The 23,724-nt window shown below is 35.3% G+C and overlaps 1 protein-coding gene across 6 annotated transcripts in view; it reads left to right on the top strand.

Annotated features, from left to right (window-relative positions):
* INSC (INSC spindle orientation adaptor protein) overlaps positions 1-23,724 on the top strand; it is a 124,259-nt gene that overhangs the window by 56,111 nt on the left and 44,424 nt on the right. For all 6 annotated transcript variants that reach the window (XR_006181003.1, XR_006181002.1, XM_042882183.1 and 3 more), the window contains exons 3-7: positions 5,422-5,767; positions 6,223-6,275; positions 7,861-7,984; positions 10,488-10,601; positions 16,791-16,916. Coding sequence is in view for 4 of the 6 variants with exons in the window: in XM_042882183.1 (XP_042738117.1) it covers positions 5,422-5,767; positions 6,223-6,275; positions 7,861-7,984; positions 10,488-10,601; positions 16,791-16,916 (763 nt within the window). In the remaining 2 variants the exon portion in view is untranslated. The remainder of the gene's footprint in view (positions 1-5,421; positions 5,768-6,222; positions 6,276-7,860; positions 7,985-10,487; positions 10,602-16,790; positions 16,917-23,724) is intronic.

Genomic DNA, 23,724 nt, shown 5'->3' with positions numbered 1-23,724 from the left:
TGACAGAGGCTGGAAAGGACCTGGCCCTACTTAAGAAAATTAATATCTGTGAAGCTTACCTAAATTTTACACAAGCTAATTGCCAAACTGAATTGGTCTGTGATTCTATATTATGTCTTATGTTCTACAATATGCCAGTAATTCTAGGACAGTATAATATTTTCAGACATTTTTAGGGGGACAACTTACAGTGAGGATTTCTCAGAAAAGCATAAAGATCTGAGAAGAACACTGGTGTAGCATTTAATGCTAAATAATTTATGTGGCCTTTTAATTAGGTTCAATGAAGTTATAGTTAATTTACATACTGTATCTTATCTATTAAAAATGTTTACTGTTGTTCAATGTTTTTACTTTCCTTATAATTCAGGCTTTAATGTAACCTGTTACCTTTTTTTTTGAAGGCATGGAAATACTTTTCTTTCCATTAATGTTTTCTGAAGTCTTAATTCATAGCAATGGCTTGGGTTGGAATGGACCCCAAGTTCCATCATCAAGTTCCAACCTCTCTGCCACATGCAGGGCCACCAATCTCCAGATCTGGTACTAGAACGGGTTGCCCAGGGCCTCATCCAACCTGGTCTTGAATACCTCGTTGGACAGAGCATCCACAGCCTCTCTGGGCAGCCTGTTAAACACTAAACTCTTCTTTTGTCTTTGAGGTTGGGTTACTGATATACTAGAAAAGAAAGTCAAATCGAGGAGAAGGGTGAACACTGCAAATCGTTCGACTAATGCTTTAGTTTGCCACATCAATTAAAATGCTAAATATTCATAGACCCGATTACTCTGAGTGATCTTCAAAGTAAGTGTGTACACTTAAAAATCAGCTACCCTACAGGTACTCTATATCATTTAAGCTACTTCCCTAGATATGCTAAATTTTTGCTAAAATTAGTGCAAATATATCACAGATCCAAAGGCTTTTACAAGCAATTAATAGTGTTAAATGACTTGAGTATAAATAAGAGCCTTCTCTAAGGCTCTTCACTAAATCCTTCTGCTGATAGTTGAGTTCTGCTGTCTATTATATTAATGTAGAAACTGGCCCTGGGAATATTGGGTACCTATGAATAATTTGGAATAGATGTATTAGAAAAAAATTAGAGATGAGTTATGTTCAGAGAGGGGGCTAAATCCATTCGAGAAGTTGTTTGTTGCCAATTAATTACCTGCTGCTAATTAGAATAATAAATTTGAGCATAGTTGTAAGTCTTGGCAACAACTTTCACTGTAGGCTTATCTGGAAGCCTCACTAAATGTTATCATTAGGATCTGTGATAAATCTGTCATAATAGGTGAAAATGAATAAAAAGACTAAGAAGCCTCAAAAAACCCATAATTCTACGCAGCAGAAGTCTTTACACTTTATAAATGTGATGGCCCCTGGGAGTATTCATGTGAATTGATTAGCTCAGTCTTTCACATGCTGTTATAAAACACAAAACTTCTGTACTTATTGAAATTCAGTATAAAAAATGGAGGCATAATTCTTTTTTATGATAACACTTGCAATTTAAAAAAGTATGTATTTCTGCCAGTAAAACTGTAGTAGAGATGTCCAAGCTGGAAGCTGTAAATATGATCTAGTTATTATTTCTTCACTTTTGTACTTCTGTATTCATATCGCACCAATGTGAGAGACGGAGGATTGCTATCTAAAGGGTTGCTTGGTCTGTCCTAAGGATCACGTGATTCATTAGCCTACTACTTATTAAAAAAAGAAGAAAAGAGCTGGTAACTCACAAAATGATGTACGTATTAGAAACATAAGATGATAATGTTTTTCCCATGAGTCCCTTTCCATGATGAAATTGGCGTCAAAGCGTTATATAGTGTAGAAATGCTTGTATGGAACAAGGTCTTAGCATCTGTTGAAGAAACGTACTCCCAACATGTTGTTGCCCTAAGTTGGTTTCAGCCAGATGATTATGTCAGAATACAATCTTTAAACAGACATTTGGCAGCACACTAGAATTCAGTGTATTTGAATTGCTAGTTACTGAAATTCAACTGAATGATCTTAAAAACTTCAGCTGTTTTACAACCTCAGTTAAAATAGGATGAAATTAAAAAAATGGTTTCTTTTGAATTTTTATTTTGTATTGAATTACTTCTAATTTTACATGAAATGCTGCTTTTTTTGATGCGCAGTCTTCATAAATTGCTGTCTTGTCAGTATGCCAAGGCATACTAAATTAAAAAAATTAAACTAGTGGAGAGTTAACTTTATACATGAAGGTCTCTGCCAGTTAACTACCTAATGGATTTTAATGAAACAGATCTGGGCAAAATCGCAGCATTAAGGTCTCTTATCCTTGAACCAATAATGCTCAGTGTGTTTGTTAACTGCCTGAACAATAGTTATAACAGCAGGATAACAACGCTTCCAGATGATGTGAAATTGATCAGGTTAATTCAAAATAACTGCAACCACGCAATCACTGAAGTACCTGTCAATACTGAGTCACTGAAACAGTAAGATATCTGATTAAATTAATTGTTAATGAACATAGTTGGAAATGTGAGAAGGAGCCAGAAACTGAAGAACCGCCTTACATCACTGGGCAACTAACTCTAAACTATGTTATCACTTATATATCCATTTTGAAATAAAAGTAGTTAGGCTTTCTGGAAGATAAACATGAAATAGCTCTCTTCAAAGCACTTAAGTAAATGAAAGTAATTTAGGGAATTCTTGGAAAATGGAGATATACAGAAAATATAATCCAAATATATATTTATATGATGCATCTGAATTTTGGGTATGGTGTGCTCTTCCTGCATCTCATCTTGGAAGGCCATAGGAGAACTAGAAATATTTTTAAGAAACGTGGGGAAGGGTAATCAGATGATCAGAGGTGAGAGATCACTTTTGTATGCTGACAGATTGGATAAGCACAGTTTTGATGTCTTGAAAATGAGATAAATCAAAGGAAATCAGTCACAGTGAATAAGCTAGTGAATTGTACAAATGCTGCTACAATGGAGCTCTCTTCAAAATCTCTTGCCATGCAAGAACTGCAGAGCTTGTATTAATATCTCAAGGCAGTAAGTTTAAAATAAGCTATAAGAAATAGTTGTTCATACAAACCATAATCAAAGTGTAAGCCATCGTCACTAGATGTTGTAAAGGCCAAAAGTTTAACTGAGTTCAAAAACGGATTAATGGCAATCTTTTGTTTCATGAATTGTGAAAACATCCTGCACAGATGTGTATTTTGGCTTAGGAAGTTCATAAGCCGCTAATTGACAGAAGATGGGAAGGAGGGGTTGCTCAGCTCCTACAGTGCCTCTCTCAAATGTTCCTTATGCATCTGCTAATGGCCGTGTTGGGAGCAGGATAATGGGCTAGACAGGTTTTTAGTCTGTCCCATTATGGGTGTTTTTATTTTGTAGGTGTGGTAATTTATTTTTTTTTTTTTTCAGTAATGGGTGACAAGATGGAAATTATCAACTTGTTTTGAGACATCATTAAATGCGGTCTGGAATATGATTTTTAAAAGTTAATTAGGGATGATTCTACTTGGCTTTCCTTATTTTAATATGCAAAAGATAATCTGCAAATTCATGCCTTGAATGTTGAGAAGATTTTGTCTATTTAGATGTGAGATGTGAGAAGTGAATGAAAGTGAACTCATATTTCTTCACTTTACTGATCATGAGATTAGTTTAAAGCATAATGTAGCAGAAAAGTTGATGTAGTGAACAAGGGGGGTTTTCAGTGGTCTTTTGGTTCTGAGATAAGGTAAATGGTATTTCTGCCAGTGGAATTAAAGGATGTTAAATTTCAGATTACAAAGACTTCTATGTTACACAACTGTTCTTTGGTCAATTACTTTAGTAGGAACTGAGACAAATGAGAATTTCTTTAAAGTCTTTTGTGTACAATTTCATATTTTTTTTTTTTCTTTTTGGAGTGAAGATTTCTATTTGAGAATAGAGGAAATGAGCTATTTCTTGTTTTATCCAACTAACCTTATATTTGAGTTTTTCTCTCCATGTGAATGTATAATATAAGAGTTTACTTGTACTTGCTAAACAGAGATTTAATCAATTATCATAGTGCACTTTGGAAATGAAAAATACATTACTCTGTCAAATGAGTTTATCCTTTACTGCACGCAAACTGTGCATGTCATTATAAATCATGATCTCAAACTTCTGGAGTTGTTATTTTTGTCTATTAGGAAACCTTGCTTCACATCCAAAAAAGCAATAAGGAGACTACACATAGTGAGAAGAAAGTGAGTCACAATCAATCATAAAATACAATTACACAGTCCTCAATGCTGAGTAAAATAAAGACCTTAAATAGCAGCAGCTTGAGAAGTTTAAAATTAAAAGAAGTTTCACTGTATTTGCTGAAAAGGGAAAACTGATCAATGAAACTGGTCCTTTGTCTCTTGTCTGCTGTTGATTTATGTAAAATTATACTTGAGGTGAGCCTCCTGCATATGTTTATAATCAAAATTTGGTAATTTGTGCAGCATTATCTCTGTGGTCTGGAAGGGAATTCAACCAGTGCTGAGTTCAAGACTTGAAAGGTCCTTCCCCATCACTGTCTACATGTTGGCTAATGCAATCACAGAGTTAGCTCTAACAGGCAGGCTTTGGTGTAACAGCTCAGGACATTGGACTGGATGATCTTAGAGCTCTTTTCCAACCTTGCTGATTCTATGTGTTAACAGCTGTGCTTCTGTCAGAGTGTGCAAGGGCTCAAAAGGCAGGCTCATTGCCATTGCGCCCTTGCTGGTCAAGGAGTTTCTTGCAGCCTTATAGTTTGATCGCTGTAGTGCAAAAATGTGCTCTGGAAGTCAGATGTGCAAATTTTACAGAAACATGAGAGAAGGCGAAGTTATCATCAGAGAGAAGAATCCAGCTGAGGTTTATGGGGATTGTGATGTGGGAGAAATTGATATTGTTGATAGTACTGTTAGTTGTCTTGGTTTAGCTGTCCCAGAGTGGATGTAAGGGCTTTGGAGAGATGTTGCAAGGTAAAGCTTGTCCTGTGCAGAGACTGACCGCCGAAGTGTAGTCCTATAAACAGCAAGCAAACACATAACTTTGTTACTTTGTCACATCAAATGCGAAGGACTGCAGGACTGTTTTCCCCCAAAACTGCAGCTTAAAATTCTGTTCAGTCATCCCCAATCTCTACTGATTTTTCTCTGATTTTTGTAGTATGCTTTTTGTAGTAGTTCTGTAGAGCAAAAATGATCAGAAACCCAGAACTTGTCACTGGAATAGAAAGGAAAGCGTGGTTCTCAATGAATACTACAAGCAAAATATTTGTTCAGTCTGTTACCTTTTGACAATGAGTGGCAGCTTGGTGGTTAGATATAACAGTGTTTTATTGCTGATGGTTATTCCAAGATCTCTTTGCCTCATCTTGTTTTTCCTTCTTTCCCTGCCTCTTAGCATGCATTTAATGCAGGTGGACTCTGTTCAGCGGTGGATGGAAGATTTGAAGTTGATGACAGACTGTGAATGCATGTGTATTCTCCAGTCCAAACCGATCAGTGCTGAGAAGGATGAACAAAGTGAACTCATTCTTTCCTCTCAGTATAACACAAGTGATAATTTACAGTTGCTATTAAAAAGAGCTTGGATAATAAGCACAGAGTTGACCAGGATTGCTCAGAAGTTGGAGAAGAACAGATGGCAAAGAGTCCACAGTATGACAGTAAGAGTCAATTGCCATGTACGTTCCATGATAAATGAATACAGTGCATTTACCAGGAGTTCGTCGGAAGAAATGAATCAGGTAGGAATGCTTCATTTGATGTCTTTTATCTTTTGTTTTTGGTAATAATTGCAATTTTATACAATCTCATTTTTTATTATTATATAATTTCTTTTCAGTTGTAAAACCATTTTGGAGTCAATGTACATCTTATTTTATCATAGGCCTGATTGTCAAAGCTGGTCATGTTGACCAATTAGATCGTAAGAAATTTAGTTTTTTGTGAACACTGCGCTGAAATATCAGTGAGTTTCTTTGCATTTAAGATCTAGATGCTATGTTTTTATTAATCTTATTTTTATCTCTACTTGTTTTATTTAGAAGAGTAGAAAAAAAAAAAAACAACCACAAAGAAATAGTGCTTATATGACATAATAGATCTGGAGTTTTTTACCTGATTAACATGAGCAAGCATGTATTTTAAAGAGCAAACACATATGGATACTAAAAATCACCTTTTCCTTCTATCTGTCCAGATGGAAAACCTTTTAATAGACAAGTGTTCAGAATTTACATCATTTACAGAAAGGTAATTTAAATTTTTGGATTGAAATATTCCTTTTGCTGTTTTATTATGTTGTAGAGTTTGTGATGAGAAGTGCAAATCCACTACCATTCTCAAATGTTTGAACTAGGCCCCTGCAGCTCTGAAAGGCTTTCCGAATGTTAGCCCCAGTGGATGAAGTGAATTGCTTTTATCTAAACTGCATCTTAACGAAAGATGGGATCCGCTGTTGCACAAAGAGCCTGGCATAGATACGGAAGATCATTTTTCATAGCTTTTAGGTATCAAGGGAGAAAGTCTGATTCTAATGGTGTAGGTGACAAAACTTTCACAGAGTTTTCCTGTGGAAAGCCAAGATTTCAGCTTCTGTGGAAAACTTTCATATTGTTTCTTTATAGACATAGTCGTAGTTGGCATTCCTCTGAGTATCCACATATTAGAAAACTAAACCCAAATAAATATGTACTCTTTTAATTTCATATGTAGGTTTAATTAGCGCCATGCACTCTAGAATGCTGAGAATACAAAATAAGAATTTCTGTGTAATCCTTCTCATGATATTTACCCTACCTTATGTACATTATTCTGTTTCCTCCATTGCAATTCAGTTGGTCTTTCTCTACTTCAAATGCCACACCAGTGATTCTTCTCAGAGAATCATGAGGGGAAAAGATGGCTTGTAATGATCAGGAAGGAATATCCCTTGAGCACTAATGCTGTTTGCCAAACTTGCACAACTCAAACTTTACTTTTTTATTCTACTATGGGACACGCTGATTTAACGAGATCCTGTAGTGATCCTCTCTCTCTTTTTCTGTTTGACAAAAACTTGTTAAATGAAAGACAGGTACTTCTGAAAAGGGAACATAATATGTAGGTGGAAACCCTGATCAACAAAACCATACCTTCCATTGCAGCAGCTTGATGAGGTGGAATAATTTTTGACAAATTAAAATATTGCATTTCTGTGCAGCAGTACCAGTTATTTTATTTGAATAATTCATCTGTATCTGAATGCACGAATGTATCATCTGTAGAATGTATGATGAATCTTTATCTTGTTTCACCAGTTGCACCAAGTATCACTGGTTACAGGATGGTTACACCAACTCTATAAAGCTGCTCTGTGTAATCATTCTTCACAGAGGGCTTTATTTTACTTTTGAGTATGTTGCTTAAATGATCTTTATTCATTTGGACAGATTCAGATTGTTCCCTTGTTCTGCTTTTATTAAACTATGATAAAGAAAGTAAATGAAAATTATTGAGAACACTTCTTAGTATGTCCCTCTATGTTTCACAACCAGAGCTGCAGCTGAAATGCAGGCATCGTCGAGTGACTGTAACTATATGCATAAGAGGAAAGTAGAGTTCTGCTGGTATAAACACAACATTTGCAGCAAAATTAGGTCTGCAATGTATGAAGCAGATTGTGATCCCCAAAGTATTCATTATTGTCTATTGTTGTCCTTTGGTGTTATGCTTACTGTGTGCAAACAAAGCTTTGATACTCTGGTGTAGAGCTCACCTGTGGCAATCATGATGATAAACAATTGGAGTCTATTGCATCTTGTTTTCCTTCATTGCTTCCCTCTCTCTTTTATTTTAGGTGCATACAAGTAGAAGATGAACAGATGCTGAAGTCTATGAAATCTAGTATTAATGAAACGCTCACTTCTGTTGCTCAGTATTTTGGCCAGTTGATAGAGCTGGTTTTAACACATGAGGTGCAGGTTAGTCTGCAGTATAAAAAGAAAAGTAATAATAATAATAAACATCTTCACCGATGTGAAGTCTTGAAGGAGAATGTTGATTAAGAGAAGGGTGATATTTATATCTCTTTTCAGCAAATCGGTGATCAGTAATTCAAAAATCTTGCAAAGAGATCTAAATGTGTTTTTTCACCTGATTTGTTTCCTAAGCAGAATGATCTTGTGGATTACAGTGTTAATTACCATTCCTGATACATATTTTTTCAGTACAAGGAAGTCAATCTGTGGATAATGTCGTCTTAACAAGACCTTTATACACATTTTTTCTCCCTGTACAGGCACTGCCTTTCTTTAGAAACCTCAAAGTTTCTCCTGCTCTCAACAGTTCCTATTGAAAGCTAAAACTTCTAGAAGACATACATATAATATATATATTATTACAGCACACATTTTACCTAGAGCATATCTTAGACTCTGGGAAGTCGTGATTAAAATAACAACCTTTGTACAGGCGGCGTGTGACTATCAGTATTGTTTTTGCACCAAAACAGCAAATAACCCTTTGGGAATACTTCCCTCCTCCATAGTGTGAGGACTGATGAGAGCAAAACTTCTGTGTGTGTGTGTGTGTGTGCGCGCGCGCATAGAGCATTCCAGAAATACTGCTGTATCACTACAGGCATGATGTGTAGTTTCCAGTGGTGATTAAAAGTTGATAAAACACAGAATAATGTGAGATTATAGATGCATTATACTTTGTCCATTAAACCATTCTTGAGGTAATAACTTGAAAGTCTAAGCAATCTATCTTATGCTAGTTTCTTTCTTGAGATCTCATTAACTGTCTCTTTGCACCCTTTAATCTTGCTCAAAAAACCCCAACAAATGTAATTAAGCTCAATTAATTTGTCCATATTTCAGAAGTGATGTTATACTGAATTTTTTTTATCCCATCAGGAGAATGAGAGGCTTGATGAAGAAGTAATTGTTAAACAGTATTTACTACTGTGCTAAAACAAAATACTGAATGGTATTGGTTAAATTCTTTTGTACCTTGATGCTTTAAATTAGCAAAAGTTGAATCATCTTCTGTAGTTGCTAGAAAGTGTCAAGAATTTATTTTCAGAATTATAACAAGCTACAAGGTAACAAGCTACTGACTAACGCACTTCGGCAAGAATTTGTAAGAATAACATGAAAGGTGGTGTATGAACTTTAGTGCATAAATAACTGCATGTTGCAATTTCAGTGAGTAGGCAGTCATTCTTCTGATGTTTGTTCTCTTGAATTTGAAGAGAAGTCCTATATTGCTAATAGTTCTGCCTCTGGATACTTTGATATTTGCTGACATATTAAATCCTAGTCCCTGTATGTTTTAAGAAAGCAGGATTAATTACTCTGCACTATCCCATAAGCATTTGCATTGCTGAGTTCTTGGAGAAGAGGTTGTTTATAAAAAACATGAAAATAATATTTCTCAGAATCATCCAGCCACATTGTGCACCCAGTTCTGCCTTAAAGGTTCTGCCTTCTGTGGGTAGTTTGCCCTGGAGCAGACAAAGCATCTGAAGGAGAGGCCATGATTGTTGGTTACTAAAGAGCTTTCTTTTCAGATCAGTGTATAAGGAATTATTGATGAAAAGGATTAATATTAAAGTGTGAACTGATTATTTAAGGGAGACACTAAGAGTGGGAGAAAGCAACTTTTAAAGGGAAGATAACTGAATTTTCTGTCAGTAACAGTGTAAAATATAATAAGGGATATTTCTTTCAAAGCCACATTAAATACATAAACACTTGCCTTCCTCCTTCTAATAAATACAGTATGTTCTTTTTCTTGTGATTGCATGAACTTTCAAAGAATAAAATTAAGCTTTGTATTTTCTAACAGCTATGTTTACCTGTGCAACTGCAATGGCACACATGAAGATGCAAGATAACTACTTACAAATATAAAAATATTTAACCTATTTCATGTATTTGAGAAACAAATGCATGAAATATATTTCTCTTAATAATTCCTGTTATTAGTCAGTATCACCTTTCAGTTTTATGCCTAAACTGACAATAATGATGATCCTAGAGACAGAAAGTTATATTAGAAAGGGTATAGCAATATTACATATGAATAATGTAGAATATTTACACAACCTGTGATATAGTTTCTGCATGGAGGCTGTTTCCTTCTTAAGTTTGTAGTTCAATTCTAAGTCAAATACAAGAATAATTTACTAAATAACTTGAGCTCTTTTTTTAACGTTTTCAAACACATTCCTCTTTTCTATTCATGCTTAATTTTACCTGTTGCTATTCTTAGTTATGTCTATTCAAATGTGATATTGAATGTGTTACAATATTACTGTTTTGACTCTTGCCCTTGTTTTTATTTTTGTTTGGGCTGGGTGAGAAGAAAAAATATCAAATAGAGTAAATGGGCTTGACTTCCCACTCTATTTCATCTTAAATACAATAGTCGTGTTTATCACTGGAAGTAACTGGTTTTTAATTACCTTATGTCATACAGAACCTGCTGAGACAAATAGAATCGTCGGATAGTGTGTACATCACTGAGTCAGCAATTAACAGCTTATTCAGCCTCACCCAGGAAGGTACTCATCTGTGCCGTATCATAGCTAAGGTAAGGGGGTAAATACATGGATTAATTCAAAGTAAAATTAGTAATCTGAGTAGGTTATTTTACTATTCACCCTAGTGGTGGTGAGTTTTCAAAAGTAGAGTAGTACAACATGAAATCCTGTGTCTTAGGAGATGTGATGTAAATTGAAGAATGCCAGAAACTTACTCTAAGGAACTTTTTCCTTTTGTTGCTTTCAAAATAAATTGAAGGTGTGAAAGAGAAAAGGAAGTATACAAGAAGACTCGTGTCAGTTGATGTCTCTTCATGATGTAGCTATTTCACAGCATTCAGTTGGCTATTCTCTTGTTTCAATTAGTGTCATTTTTTAAAGTTCCTCCTGCCAGTTACTTCTATATAGGGCCCTGACTATGTTGTCTTGATAGCATCCTCTCAACTGGAAGGCTGCTGTTATTTTATTCTGCCTATGTTTCTCCTATCCTCTCCCAAAATTTCTGCTTTATAATGTACTCTTATAACATAAATAGCATAATTTAATTAATTACCCCAAATGAAGTGAAATGGAAGGAAATTCTCAGTAGTTTCAAATGCCCAATTAATGTTGATGATTCTTTACATTACAGGCGAGCAATTCAGACAAAAGTTGTATGGGGAAACAAAGGAATAGAAACCTGTAGATGTGTTTTCTGTCTTTCTGATACAGCTTTCTTGAGTCTTTCAGATGTTATTGCTACAGTGTGCTACACTTGAAGTCAAATTTTGCTCTGGACTGAAATTTTCAGTTGTCAATTTGAGTTCAAAAAAAAACATGCATCCTGAAATTAATTTAATCTGTTGAAACTAAACTTAAAAACATAAATATTAGAGGAATATGTACTGAAAAGGTAGTACCCAAGGAGAAGTACCTTCTTAAAAGCAGCCCAATGTTTTTGCGTGAAAAACCTTTATTTTAGCATTTCAGCACCTTATCTTGATTTTGGATTTGTAAATACCAAAATACAGGAGTTATAGTGCCAAGGACAGGGCGGAAAGAAAGCCAGCTGCCCTGACTTCTATCTCACCTTTATGTTTAAACTCTAAACAGCATCACTAGTAAAGGAGTATCTGTCATAGGTAGTTTGTTGGCATTTCTCTCCAGAGGTTGTTCTTCATTAAAGTTCAAGGCCTCTACAGGCAACTGGAGTAGGATAAGCTCCAGCTGGCTTCTGGGTATTGATTCAACTGCTGTTGTCTGTATCATCAGGTATACTGCTGCTCAGCACCTTGGGTATCTTTTTAGTGTCTCAGAAGATGGTAGTTCTAAGTATCAGCCATGTAAGTAGAGAAACTTTGCAATTGATTATGTATATAGCTACTGAGTACACAGAGAAACAGAAAAACTCTTCAGCTATTTGTACTGAGGATGATAGAGATATTATTAAAGATGTAATTTTAGAAATACTTTGCATCCATTATTTACCTTTTGATGAAGGATATCATCACAGCATAGGTACTTCATGCAGTGTGTTCTCATTTACTGATGAACTGATGAATTTGCTGATAACATTGGATTTAAACCCATTGCTCTGCTGAGATTCATAATTCTATCAATCCCTACAAAGTCTATACCTTTGATACTTGGATTTTGAAAAAGTGAGAAAGGAAAGGCATTTTGTGAGGTCAAGCATAGAATAATCTCATCTTCAGTGTACATAAAGGGAAATATCTTTTCCCGAATTTCTCAAGCTTCTGTTTGTAGAGAGAACATACCAACCTCTTGTCCTGCTCAGAGATGAAATTGAATAGCACTATCTAATTAGTTTTATCTCTATCTATATTTATAGATGTTTGCATTGCAAAAGGTGCCACTGAAGGCTCTGAATGAAGCAGAATCAAATGTGTAGTGGATTCTGGCAACTGCATGAGGGGTTTAATTTTTTTCTGAATTGGTATTTGAGCTCCACTCAGTGGTATCCAAAACAATTTTAAAATGTTGAATATTGAGGAAGTGCAGGACTAACAAATTGAGGAAAATTGTCTTGTGCTTTTTGTCACTGTGAGAATTCCACAGACAGTTCCATTTAGCAGAAGTGAAGTCTGACCTTCAATAAAACCACTAAATTAATTTATTACTAATATTACATGGGTGTGTCACAGGATGCACTAAATGATCTCCAAGTGAGGAAATGCATGCTCTTATACAAAGAACCCTATGTGGTGTTTGGTTGCCAAACTACAGTGGTGATTGTATCACTTGTCATGCACATCTGTTTCCTCTGTGCACTGAAATGTAATTGTCCAGACTCACCTTCATCTTCTGTGTTGCATCAGTTACCTGCATCACTGAGCATGGGGGCAGAGGCAATGTGATGGACGAGAATTTTGTATTCCATCACTCGAATAGGTTGCTATGACAGGAAAAGTGCAAGGTGATTTAAACAAAACAAAACAATACTCTGGCACTGCACCAGCTCATTACAAGGGCAAGAATGGATTCAGTTTTTCCAAAGATCTCAAAACTTCTTGTGGACACAGAAGTTCCTTTGAGAACACTCTTACTGTTGAAAAAACTGGACAGAGAAGTGGAATAATTCAGAGAAATATGTGAAATGCATTTAGTGTTTTTTGTGTTAAGCTATCAGTTATAGCTCTGTGATACATCAAAATTTTGAGTATAAAATCAAGAATGACATAAATTTTGGAAAGCTGCCTGAAATTGATCTATTGTTTTCATTTTGGTAAGGTTTTCAATCACCACACTCTCTTCCTTACTTTCCCTTGCTAATACTGTTATCAAAATCAAAGTCTTTGAAAGGCAAAAATCCTCTTCTACAAAGCCACCTACAATTTTATTTCATTTGGAAATTGTTTTGAGTGTTGAGGTTAAAGTTAAAATGAGTTCAATATTTTTTTTCTTTTTAGAAATGTAACTGTAATGTTCTGTGAAGGTCATGTTGCTGTATCACCCATTGCTGCTCAGTGTTCTCCACATGAAATGCAAAGACTGAGATCGCTAACATAAACGAGTAGCAGTAAGCACAGGATAAGAAATGGAGAAATCTTAAAATTAAATAATAATAGTGATCATAACAATCCTTGAATTTTGAGCTAATATAGAAATAAATGCTATGCTGAGGATTTTGAATTAGATGCCACATTCATCTACTGTCAATGCTGAAGGGGCAAGAAAGGAAACTCCACCAGTGAGCTTAAAAGCAAAAAGAGAAAGTGAGGACAGGAAGAGTCAGGTGCAGAATCTGTTGCAAAAGCTCGTTTCAGTCAAGTTTTTGTCAGTGGATCGGTTTCTTACCTTTGGATCTGAATGTTGCTAATATCCTCTTCATCTGTCATATCTCATGTACATGACATGTACTTAGGCATAGAATAGCATGACTTAATTATATCATTGTCTGTGGCTGCATCCTTTACAGGAGTGTATTCACAATCTTTTTCATGATATAGTCTATTAGATTTTGATCTTCAAATCTTTCTTATAAAACCCACAAATTAGTATCTTTGTTGTTAAACCTCTACCATCATGTTCCAAGATCACAAGGAGTTTTTAAAAAACGAAAATTAAATGCTTTGAGTGAATTTGAGCACCTGTCAAAAACTCTAGCATTGCTTAAGTAGACTGTCTCTAAATTGATTCAGGATTGTAACAAGCAGAAGAATCCATAGCAATCAGTTCCAAAATTAAAATTAATACATAGTGGGACATCAAGTAACACAGAAAATGTTTTAAAAGAAATTCTCTTCACTGAACTCCTTGTGCAGTGTGGCTTTTTATTCTCATGACATCCTTCATCACGTACTTGTGATTGTATTTCAGGTGATTTCTTTTTTATCTAGTGTAAGCCCTTCTGAATATCATCTCAGGGAATTCTCTAGGAAATTGAATTCCTGCTAATCCAGTATAGGAGAAAAGCAGATCATCAAGCAGTAAAGCAAGTTGCCCTATCACTGCAGAGTATGTGAAGCCTGTCCCAAATGAAACCTGAATTACAGCAAGAGCAATGCATCTTGTGGTGTTCTTGTGGTTCCAGTTATCGACCAAAAGTCTACAGAGGATAAATAGAAAGATGAAAGCATGGTTACATATATCAGGAGCTTTAGCAAAGGTGTAGAGCTGGCTGATTTCCAAAGCAAGAGAAATTTTGTGCTGCTAGGATTCTTTGAGTGGTAAATAAATATAAAGTACAAGAATAAATGTGACCAAATTATACTTAGCCCTGTGAGATGGAGTAACTCAGTTATTGTGCCATCATCAGAGAGACAGATTCAGAAAAAGGTGAACTACTTCTGGAGAATGCTGAGATACCAGTAAAGCTTTGGGCACCTGAGTGCTTTTGACAAGCCATAGAATCAGGCTCACTATTTCCTACTCGCTCTATATTTCACTTACAGCTCTCGAGATTCATTACTTATGGTCAACATTTTACAACTTGGTAATGGTATATGGTGCACATAATAAACAATTTGGATCTTCTCCCAACAAACACAGTGATAAATCACTTCCTGTCCCTCAGAGACAAGAGCAAGGCACCCATTTGTCAAAGAAAGCTTGAAGTCAACGTGCAGTTGTCATTATTGTCATTCACAAAGTCCTGCTTATTATAATCAAATTAGAGAACCAGATTTCTCTGATCCCACAGAACTGTGAGTACTTTCATACTGACAATAGGACCAAAGAAATCCCAGTTACCTCAGATCTGAGGACAGCACTGTACTCTCCCATTTCTGTGCTTATTAATAGATACTTCAATTACTATAAGGGGGAAATACCAATATCCTTTTATGGATGGAAGAATCACTGTAAGAATTTTTCTTGTTAGTGTTCTGCCTTTTATTTTAAAGGCTGTGAAATGTCTTTGTGCAGTAAGCTGAATATAGCCACCGTAGATATAAAATAACTGAAAGATATACGTGCACTTCTTACAATTCCACAAATAAATTTTACTCTGAAGAAACCTTGTTAAGCCTTCTCTTTTCACTGATTTCATTGAAATGGCACAAATGTCTGTAAAGATACTATACAAAATTTGAATCCTGAAATTATGTTGTGATGTTAATTTTTGTCTAATTTAATTTTAAGGCAGTATCTATTTTTTGCCAGGCTGAATGGACGCATTATCTTACTCTATTATTCTCTGCTAAATTCCAGCAGAACTAGCACAAAAATGTGAAAGAATTCTGAATTGTATTCTGGACATTTTTTGTTAGAATAACCTGTTGAGATTTCAAATACTGTAACTGGAGGAAGAGAAGAAGATGATAAGTAAATCTGAAAGATATTTTTTGAGAGGCTACTTAAGAAGGCTTAGTCTGAACAATCTACACTAAACTTGGTCCATCATTCCAATTAATTTTAACTCATACCTGTGGTATCAGTACTTACTTTAGACCAAGGTTTTTCATTTGTGAATAACGTTTAAAATTCTTTCTTCACTGTGTGGCTACTTTTACATGGGAAAAAAAATAAATAAATTAAAGCTTCTGTAGTTTGCCTGGCAAGCATAACATTTAGAAACAACACAATCCAAGAAAAACCTGAAGTGCATATATTGTTTGTATCTGTACCTTTCCATTTATTATGTAACTTTTGCTACTATTTATGTTTATGCACTTTGCTGGAAATGATGAAGGGCAGCTACTAGAGGGTTTTTGTATACTCAATTATTTTTCGTTATGTGCCATATCTGAAGAAAAATGCGTAGGAATGCAAATTTTATGTGCTAGAAGAGGAATATATGGATTGTATCATTGTAGAATTTGTCACCTTTGACATTTTCGATAGCTCTTCAACCTGTGACCTTCTCTTTCATATTTTATTAATGTAAAATTATGGTATGGATATCAGAAACATAGAGGAATATGAAATATTTGCTAACAAATCTGTTTTTAATTGATAGCATGTAGTTGAACTATCAATTAAATATCACTCCAGTTGCAGCCTATTGATATTCTTTGTCATTTTCATATGGATGTCAAGTTTAATTTAATTTGTTCTTATTGGTAAAAGTCGACTGCTTAAGCACACCTCCTACTGAGGCTGTATTACTTTTTCATCACTTTCTGTATAAGCGTTAATCAACTTGAGTTCTCTGTGCAAGTTTAACATCTTTGTTGTTTTGATGATAGCTAGTTTAGATATATTAATAAAGGACTCTGCCCTTCCCTCTGTCCCAATCTCAGTCATGTTGTAGAAAAAAGTTTAGTGCTATTTTTCTGATTTCTGCTTTTCATCTGCAGGAAGGAGGTGTCGTTGCTCTCTTTAAGATCTGCCGCCAGGATTATTTCAGGTGCCTTTATCCCCAGACACTGAGAACATTGGCATCCATTTGTTGCGTTGAGGAAGGGATGCACCAGCTGGAAAAGGTAGGCATTTCTGTGCTTTTTATTGACTGCATCATAAAAAGAGAAATCCCATGTTTAATCTCTTCTAGAAACCGATAACTTTATGGCATTTGATACTGTGCTCTGTTGAATGCTTCCTTTTTCAGTGCTGAACACATCTTCAATCTTTACAAAATTAGTCCTAACAAAAAACATCCTATTAGTTATTTACACAAGTAAGCTTCCTAAGTGGGGATAATTTTCGTTAAGCAGCCAAATACATTAGTGACTACGTCAAAAAAAAAAAAAAAAAAAAAAAAGATAATTTCTGGACTCTTTAAAGCACATATTTAGAAACTCTAATACTTCAAATAACCTTAGAACGTAGAAAGCTTTATACCTCTTTAAATCTTTTTCCTGACACTTATGTAGGACATGTACTTGAGGTAGCTTGTGAGAGTTGTAATTGCAGAGAAAGAAGCGCAACAGATATAGCAGCCAACCAGTAAAAAGTGTCTGCTAATCAGTAACAAGTTTTCTAAAAGCCAATTTTAAGATAAAAAACATCAAAACAGTATGCACTATCAACTGTTTAGGCTTCATTCCTTTTTCACCCTTGCTATACACTGCTGTTTTGGAAAATGAACACTTCTCCTAGTCGCTAAATCATGATCTCATCCTTTTGTATTTCATAAAACAGTCATCTTCCAGAGCTGAATAATGGCCTCTTCAAGTTAATGATAAATGATTTCACTGCCGCTTTACATTGACGTATCTTGTAATTTACTGCCACAGAATTCAAGCAAACTATGACAGAATATCTGCTGCAAAAATGAAGTCTCTGAGCTTACAGTAAATGAAGATGACTTACCTTTTTTTTTTTTTTTTGACATAATGCTAGTTCAGATTGACACCAAATTCAGTCTAAAAGGATCTCTCATTATGTTGATAAGAATAGCAGAATTTATAAAGTTAGAGATAGAAAGAACTGATTAAGCTCACCTGGTCCAGTAACATTTAACAGATTTTTAATAGAACTTCTTAACATTGATTTCAGTAGCTCATTTTCTTCTGACCCTTCATCTTCCAAAATCACACCTTGGTGAAAATGTAGAATTAATGTCTAGCCCTTCTTTTCTGAACAGGAGAAGGTTTATAACTGAACTGTTTGGGTAATCACTTTGTCAACTTTTTTGCCTAAAATTGTGTCACTGAGGATCTATGTGTTGTGTGGGTCCAGTACATTTTTGGAGTTCTCAGGAGGAGAATAGGATATTTCATCAAAAGAAACAAAGATCTTTTCTTTGAAAGAGGTTAATGTCTCTCTGAGTACTGGATGTTGAACGTGAAAGGCCAGCACAGTGCTATTTCATATGTAAAAATATTTCAGCTGGTGATAGCCCAGCTTTGTGATTGTAGAGATGAAGGAAGGATAATACGTGAGAAACTTTTACCACCATGTAACCACCGTTCATTTACATCTATCTGAAAGTAAAACAGTGTTGGTCACCTGGGAATTAATGGAAGGTGCACTAGATCAGAAGACCAATATTTTGATGTGAAAACCACACTCATTTTTAATATTGTTGTCTTTGAGTAAGGATGATTTATTTTTCCTTTTAAAATTTGAAATACTCTTGCAAAGACATAAAGGAGCGTTAATAATAATAAACATTCCTGAAATTACCACTGAACTTCTATCTGGCAGAAAGAGCTGTTTCTGTTACCCAGCTAAGCACCAGGGTTGGTTGTGAAGCATTTAATTTGCTCTTACGTGAATATCGTTATGATTAACCGTTACAGAAATCATCTACTATTTTGCCTATTTTAAGCAGGTACACTTTCCCCAACTTTTATTTTTCTTTCCAGTCATGCATCTTTAAAGATGTACATCTGCACTCTGTTCTCTTAAAGCACACTTGAAAAAGTTTTTATTACTTTTACATAATCTTGATAAACAGTTACCATGGCCACATTGCTGTTGCAATGATTAGCTTTACTCTTTCAGGTGAATCTAGTTGGCTATACTTACAATAATAAAAAATCTGTTGCTTGGAGTGCCAATTTATTATAGTTATTTAACTTGCAAGTGCTTTCCTGATTTTTAAAAATATGCTGTTACTTTGTGGTACATGTAGGTTCTGGGTTCCAGGAACTCAACAGTATCAAATTAAGCTTTTAATGTAGAAAGAGAGTGAAGAAGTCACCTCATTTTAGCTGACGTTTGCATGTAAATAAATCGAGCTCTGTGTAACCTGTGCTTCACAAGTGGGTAGTTAGTGCTTCAAGCTGCTTATGGATTTCCACTTGTTCAGTCCACTTTATCTTCATAATCCACTGTGACACCAGTGGACCCATTCAGAGGAGTAGAGAGGTCCTGGAAAAGTGTTCACAGTTTCCATCCTTTGTGTTATTCCTGTAGCTGCCTATCCCTGTACCCAAGAGAGCTTTGTCATTTGTCTTGTGGCCCTTGAGCATGCAAACTTGTTAGGAGAAAGCCCTAAAAGTGTGATTATTTTTAGTCTAGGCATTCTGGAATCTAAGCAAAGAGGTAGCACATAGTACAGATAGATGCTTCAGGCAGATGAACTGCAGATAATGATAATATATACTATTGATAACCCTACATTAATAAATAATACAGAAAACTTCTAAAAACAAAATAGCAGAGAGGAATTTGAGTGAGGTGAGTAAAAGCAGAAACTGAAGAACAGTTTTACTTTTATACATGCAGATCTATTTGCGTATACAGCATCAGGGATCTTTCAGACAAAAATAGAATTATTTAGTGGGAGATCTGACAAATGTCTCTAATATGAAGTAGTCTTGTGTGTAAAAAGGGTTTCTATTTGAATACAAGCCTACAGCTCAGCACATCATTTGCCCACAGCAGTTCTTCAGCCCTTTCACTTTCCAAGGGTGCACTGAGTTTCTGTTTTGCAGTGCTTTCTCAATAAGTCTTCTGTGTGCGTACTGACATGCAGCCTTATTAAAGCCTGATGTCTGTGGTAGTTTCTCTGCTTCACATCTGTCCACACAGTGCTTCTAGCTGACTGGTGTTAGAAGGCATGGCTTCCTAATTTTTGCCCTGTGATGGAGTTCAGTTATATGATTTTTACTAACTTTCCTGCTGCAATAAAGGAACCGCAGAGACACTTCAGAAATAAATATCAGACAGAGCAATGTACTGCCATTTTTATTCACGTGGAACATTATTTTGTTAAAAACCTGCAACTCAGCCGAGATTTAGATCAAGGCCCGACCGCCACCAAAGAAATGATTTGTGCAAACATTAAGCAGCTGTCTAAATATCAACATTGTGCAGTATGTATTTACTTGCAGAAACTAGTTCAATAACTAGTAACAATTGTTACATTAATAAAACCTTCTTTTTTAATAAATGACATGGCAGAAAGATTGCCTAAATCTAAGTTATAAATTCTTTTGAATCCTTCATTTCAAGCGCATCGAATCAACTGACTTATCTCCAGAAAAAAAAATCTAAAGAAAAGGGAAGTTTAAAATTTTTGTGGCTGGGAAACTAAGCATTTCTTGAATATTTCTTAAAGAGAAATTGTCTAAAAATTGTCTATTGTTTGATGTGGATGCAGCCTGCTTTTTAAGAACCATGATCTTACAGTAAATAATTTCCGCCTGTCCATCATGACAAACAAGTTTTTTCTCAGTGAGCTCTTATTGGGAGTTAAGTGAAATGTTTATTACAGAACTTGCAGATAAAACTTGTTCATGACAAGAGGATTGAACATGGGCTGATGCAATGAGTTTGAAATGGAGTTGATCTGGTTTTGACAGAAGTTAACATCTGAAACTGAAAACTCAGGGTGGTTAGAGATGAATAAAGGAGTATGTATTACTTCTCAGCTGCTAGAATCACTGAGGTTTGTGTAGCTATAGGCTGAGATAGAAGCAAGAGTCATGGAAAGCATCTGGATTATGAAAGCATAAGTAATTTGGGTAGGACAGTACAATAACAGCTTAAAAAATAGCACTGTGTTAATTTCTTTTTTTTTTTTTTTTCTGATTAATGTATATGTATAAAAAAAATCTCCTATGATCTCTTTTGGTGTTTTCATAGCTTGTTAGTTTCTGGACAAGGAATTTGATGGTCCCATAAGATGACAGAGATTACATAGACACTGTATTTTCAAATAAGCTGAACTCAGGAGCTTAAAAGATCAAGGTGTCTTTTATTATTTTAGGGAAAAAAATCAAGAAAATAAAAATTTAAGAATGCATTTTTAATCCACAGCAAATCTTATTTCACATTGCCTTATCTCCTCTAGGAGACAGGACAAGGTGGGGCATGAAAAGAAAAATTAAGGACTCCTAGAAATGGTTTGAAGAGAAGAGGCTGAGGGGCCCTTCTCTTGTTTCTCTCCCACAAAAACATAACGTAGAAGGTTATACTCCTTTCTCAGTTTTTCAAGGCTCACATTGACAAGTGCAATCTCAGCACTTCTGTGAAGAGAAGATCATTCTTGTTTGTTCTCCAGGGTGGAGATTTTTTAACAGGAAAAATGTTGGTCTTCCTGGATGGGATGAGACTTTCTGCATGCTTAAAAACCACAACACTGGCTTACATGCTAAGAGCATGTAAAATGATTTAGATGAAAAGAGTTCAAGGATGCATTCCTCTTTCATCTCTTTGGCTGAAAAGTCACCTCTTCTGTTTTGAAGGATGCATTTTTTTTGTATCCAACAGCATTGTTTTCGCTCATTTTCCTTGGCCATTTGTAGACTGGCTTTGGAGCTGTGCTTGTGAAATAGCAAACGAAAGCCAGGAATGGATAAAGATTTCTCTTCTGATTCTTTATGGAGGAGCATAACTTTTAAAGACTAATACAAGCAACTTCTGACACATGGTGCAGAGCATGGAGACACTTCATGTTAGCAATAAAGCTGGGAACTGTCTTACTGTTGTTGCTTGGCAATTGTGCAGGTATAGGCTGTAGGAGAAGCAGGAGCTACACTGAGGAAGAAGTATGTCAGCCTTAAGGAACAGAGTAGGAAACAACATTTTCAGAAGTTGCTTTTCACATAGATATGCCTGGTTATCAAAAAGGCTATTTCAGTATCTGAGTTCGTGGCACAATTAGATAATGTGAAGTTCTAGGCTTGCAGTTCCTTAATTTACTGGACACTTCTCAGTAAAGCTGTTTAATTAATTGGCAGTGAAAAATGTGCTGGGTTTGGCAAATTACATTTCTGTCAAAGCTCCTGCAAGATTCATTAAATCATATCTGGAAGTGCAGGAACTGCCCTTTCTCACTGCTGGTTTCGTATATATTAGGTGGTGTTTGCAAGAGTAGCAAGTCTTAGGTCTTTACAGAATCTGACCATTCCTGAAAAAACTGATGGCAGCCTCTTGCACTTCTAGGGCAAAGTATTCTGGAAGTCGTGGAAAGGACAAGTTTCTGTATATTGAAAAAACAGTGTGAAAATATGATGATCAAGAATACTTGCAGATTTCACTGCAGTATCTTTTTATTCTGTTAAAAACCTGCCAAACATGCAGCAAATTGAAATTTGTTTACATTATGGTAATACCCGTTTTCTCAGGAAGGGAGAAAATCAGAAAAGCAAGGTGGCTTTTTTCTTCTGACAGACTAATTCAAGAGATGTGGAATTGAATCATGACAGATATGTTAGTGCAGGATTATGGGCAGTGGCAGATCTCTCTAGGAAAAAAAAAAAAAATACACAAAATGCTTTGGCTGAGGTCACTGCCATTATTCCAATTCTGTTAAAATGGCAAATTAAATTATAGTAGTTGTATTGTTGTAGCCTCGATGGTCTAAGGGGATCTGTATCTGTTGTTCAAATAAAAGATATTACCTCTTCTTACAAACCTTGCCTCACTTTAATCATGTTATAGGTTTCAGAAGAGGGAGAAAGGAGCCAGCAAGCATACCATGGGAGATAAACATTTTGATAATACTACTAAAGTCAGGCAGCGTGAGACTTAGCTATGGAGTTGGTGAATAGATGTTGTTTAGAGGATAGATTCTGTTCATTGGTAAATCATCATTTAGATATCAGTTGTGGTGCAAGCATTTACATGTGTACTTAGCCTTCGCATGTAATTTCACTGAAAGGAAGAAGACCACTATCTGTTTAAAATATCAAGAGTTACACATCTGCAAGTGTGTTCAGACTTCAATAAATCTTGTAGAATAAATATTCCTTTGTTATGCTAAGGAGCATAGTAAGACTTTGAGTCAGTTCAAACAGGTGCAAGAGCATTTTGAGACACCTCTGCCTTTTCAATAGAGATGCAACTGACAGACTATATATATATATGTATATATATAGTCATATATATATGACAGACTATATATATATATATATATATATAGGCTTTATATACAAAGCCATTTATAAATTAAAAAAAATAAACTGGCAGGATGTCTTCTAACCCAAGAATGAATATTTTAAGGAATTATTATTATTATTATTATTTGGCTTTCATAAGAATCCTCACTCCCAAAATTATGTTTTTTTTACCTTTTTCTCCTAGTGGAATATTTCTTAAGCACTGATGTATGATAACGCGTCCACATGCAGAAATTTCATTGTAGTCAAGCAGCTCTATTAGATTCTGCTTTTGTGGTGTCTTTTGTAAGAGTTGGTAGGGAGAAGGCATTTTAGTGATATTCAAGTACTAACAGTGATGGTCTCAGAACAAATGTGACGTGCTGTCTTGTCCCTGTTCCAGAGTAGCGCTCATGCAGAGTGTGAGCTGATCAAATCAGATGTACTCTAGCCTTTGGAGGAACAATCTCTCTTCTCATCTACACCTCAATACATCTGTTTATATACCTGTAATATT

The sequence above is a fragment of the Lagopus leucura genome, unplaced genomic scaffold (genome assembly GCF_019238085.1).
Source record: "Lagopus leucura isolate 7727_CA_CO unplaced genomic scaffold, USGS_WTPT01 Super-Scaffold_100033, whole genome shotgun sequence".
Lineage (NCBI taxonomy): Eukaryota > Metazoa > Chordata > Aves > Galliformes > Phasianidae > Lagopus > Lagopus leucura.
This window is presented reverse-complemented; position numbering and strand designations above follow the sequence as displayed.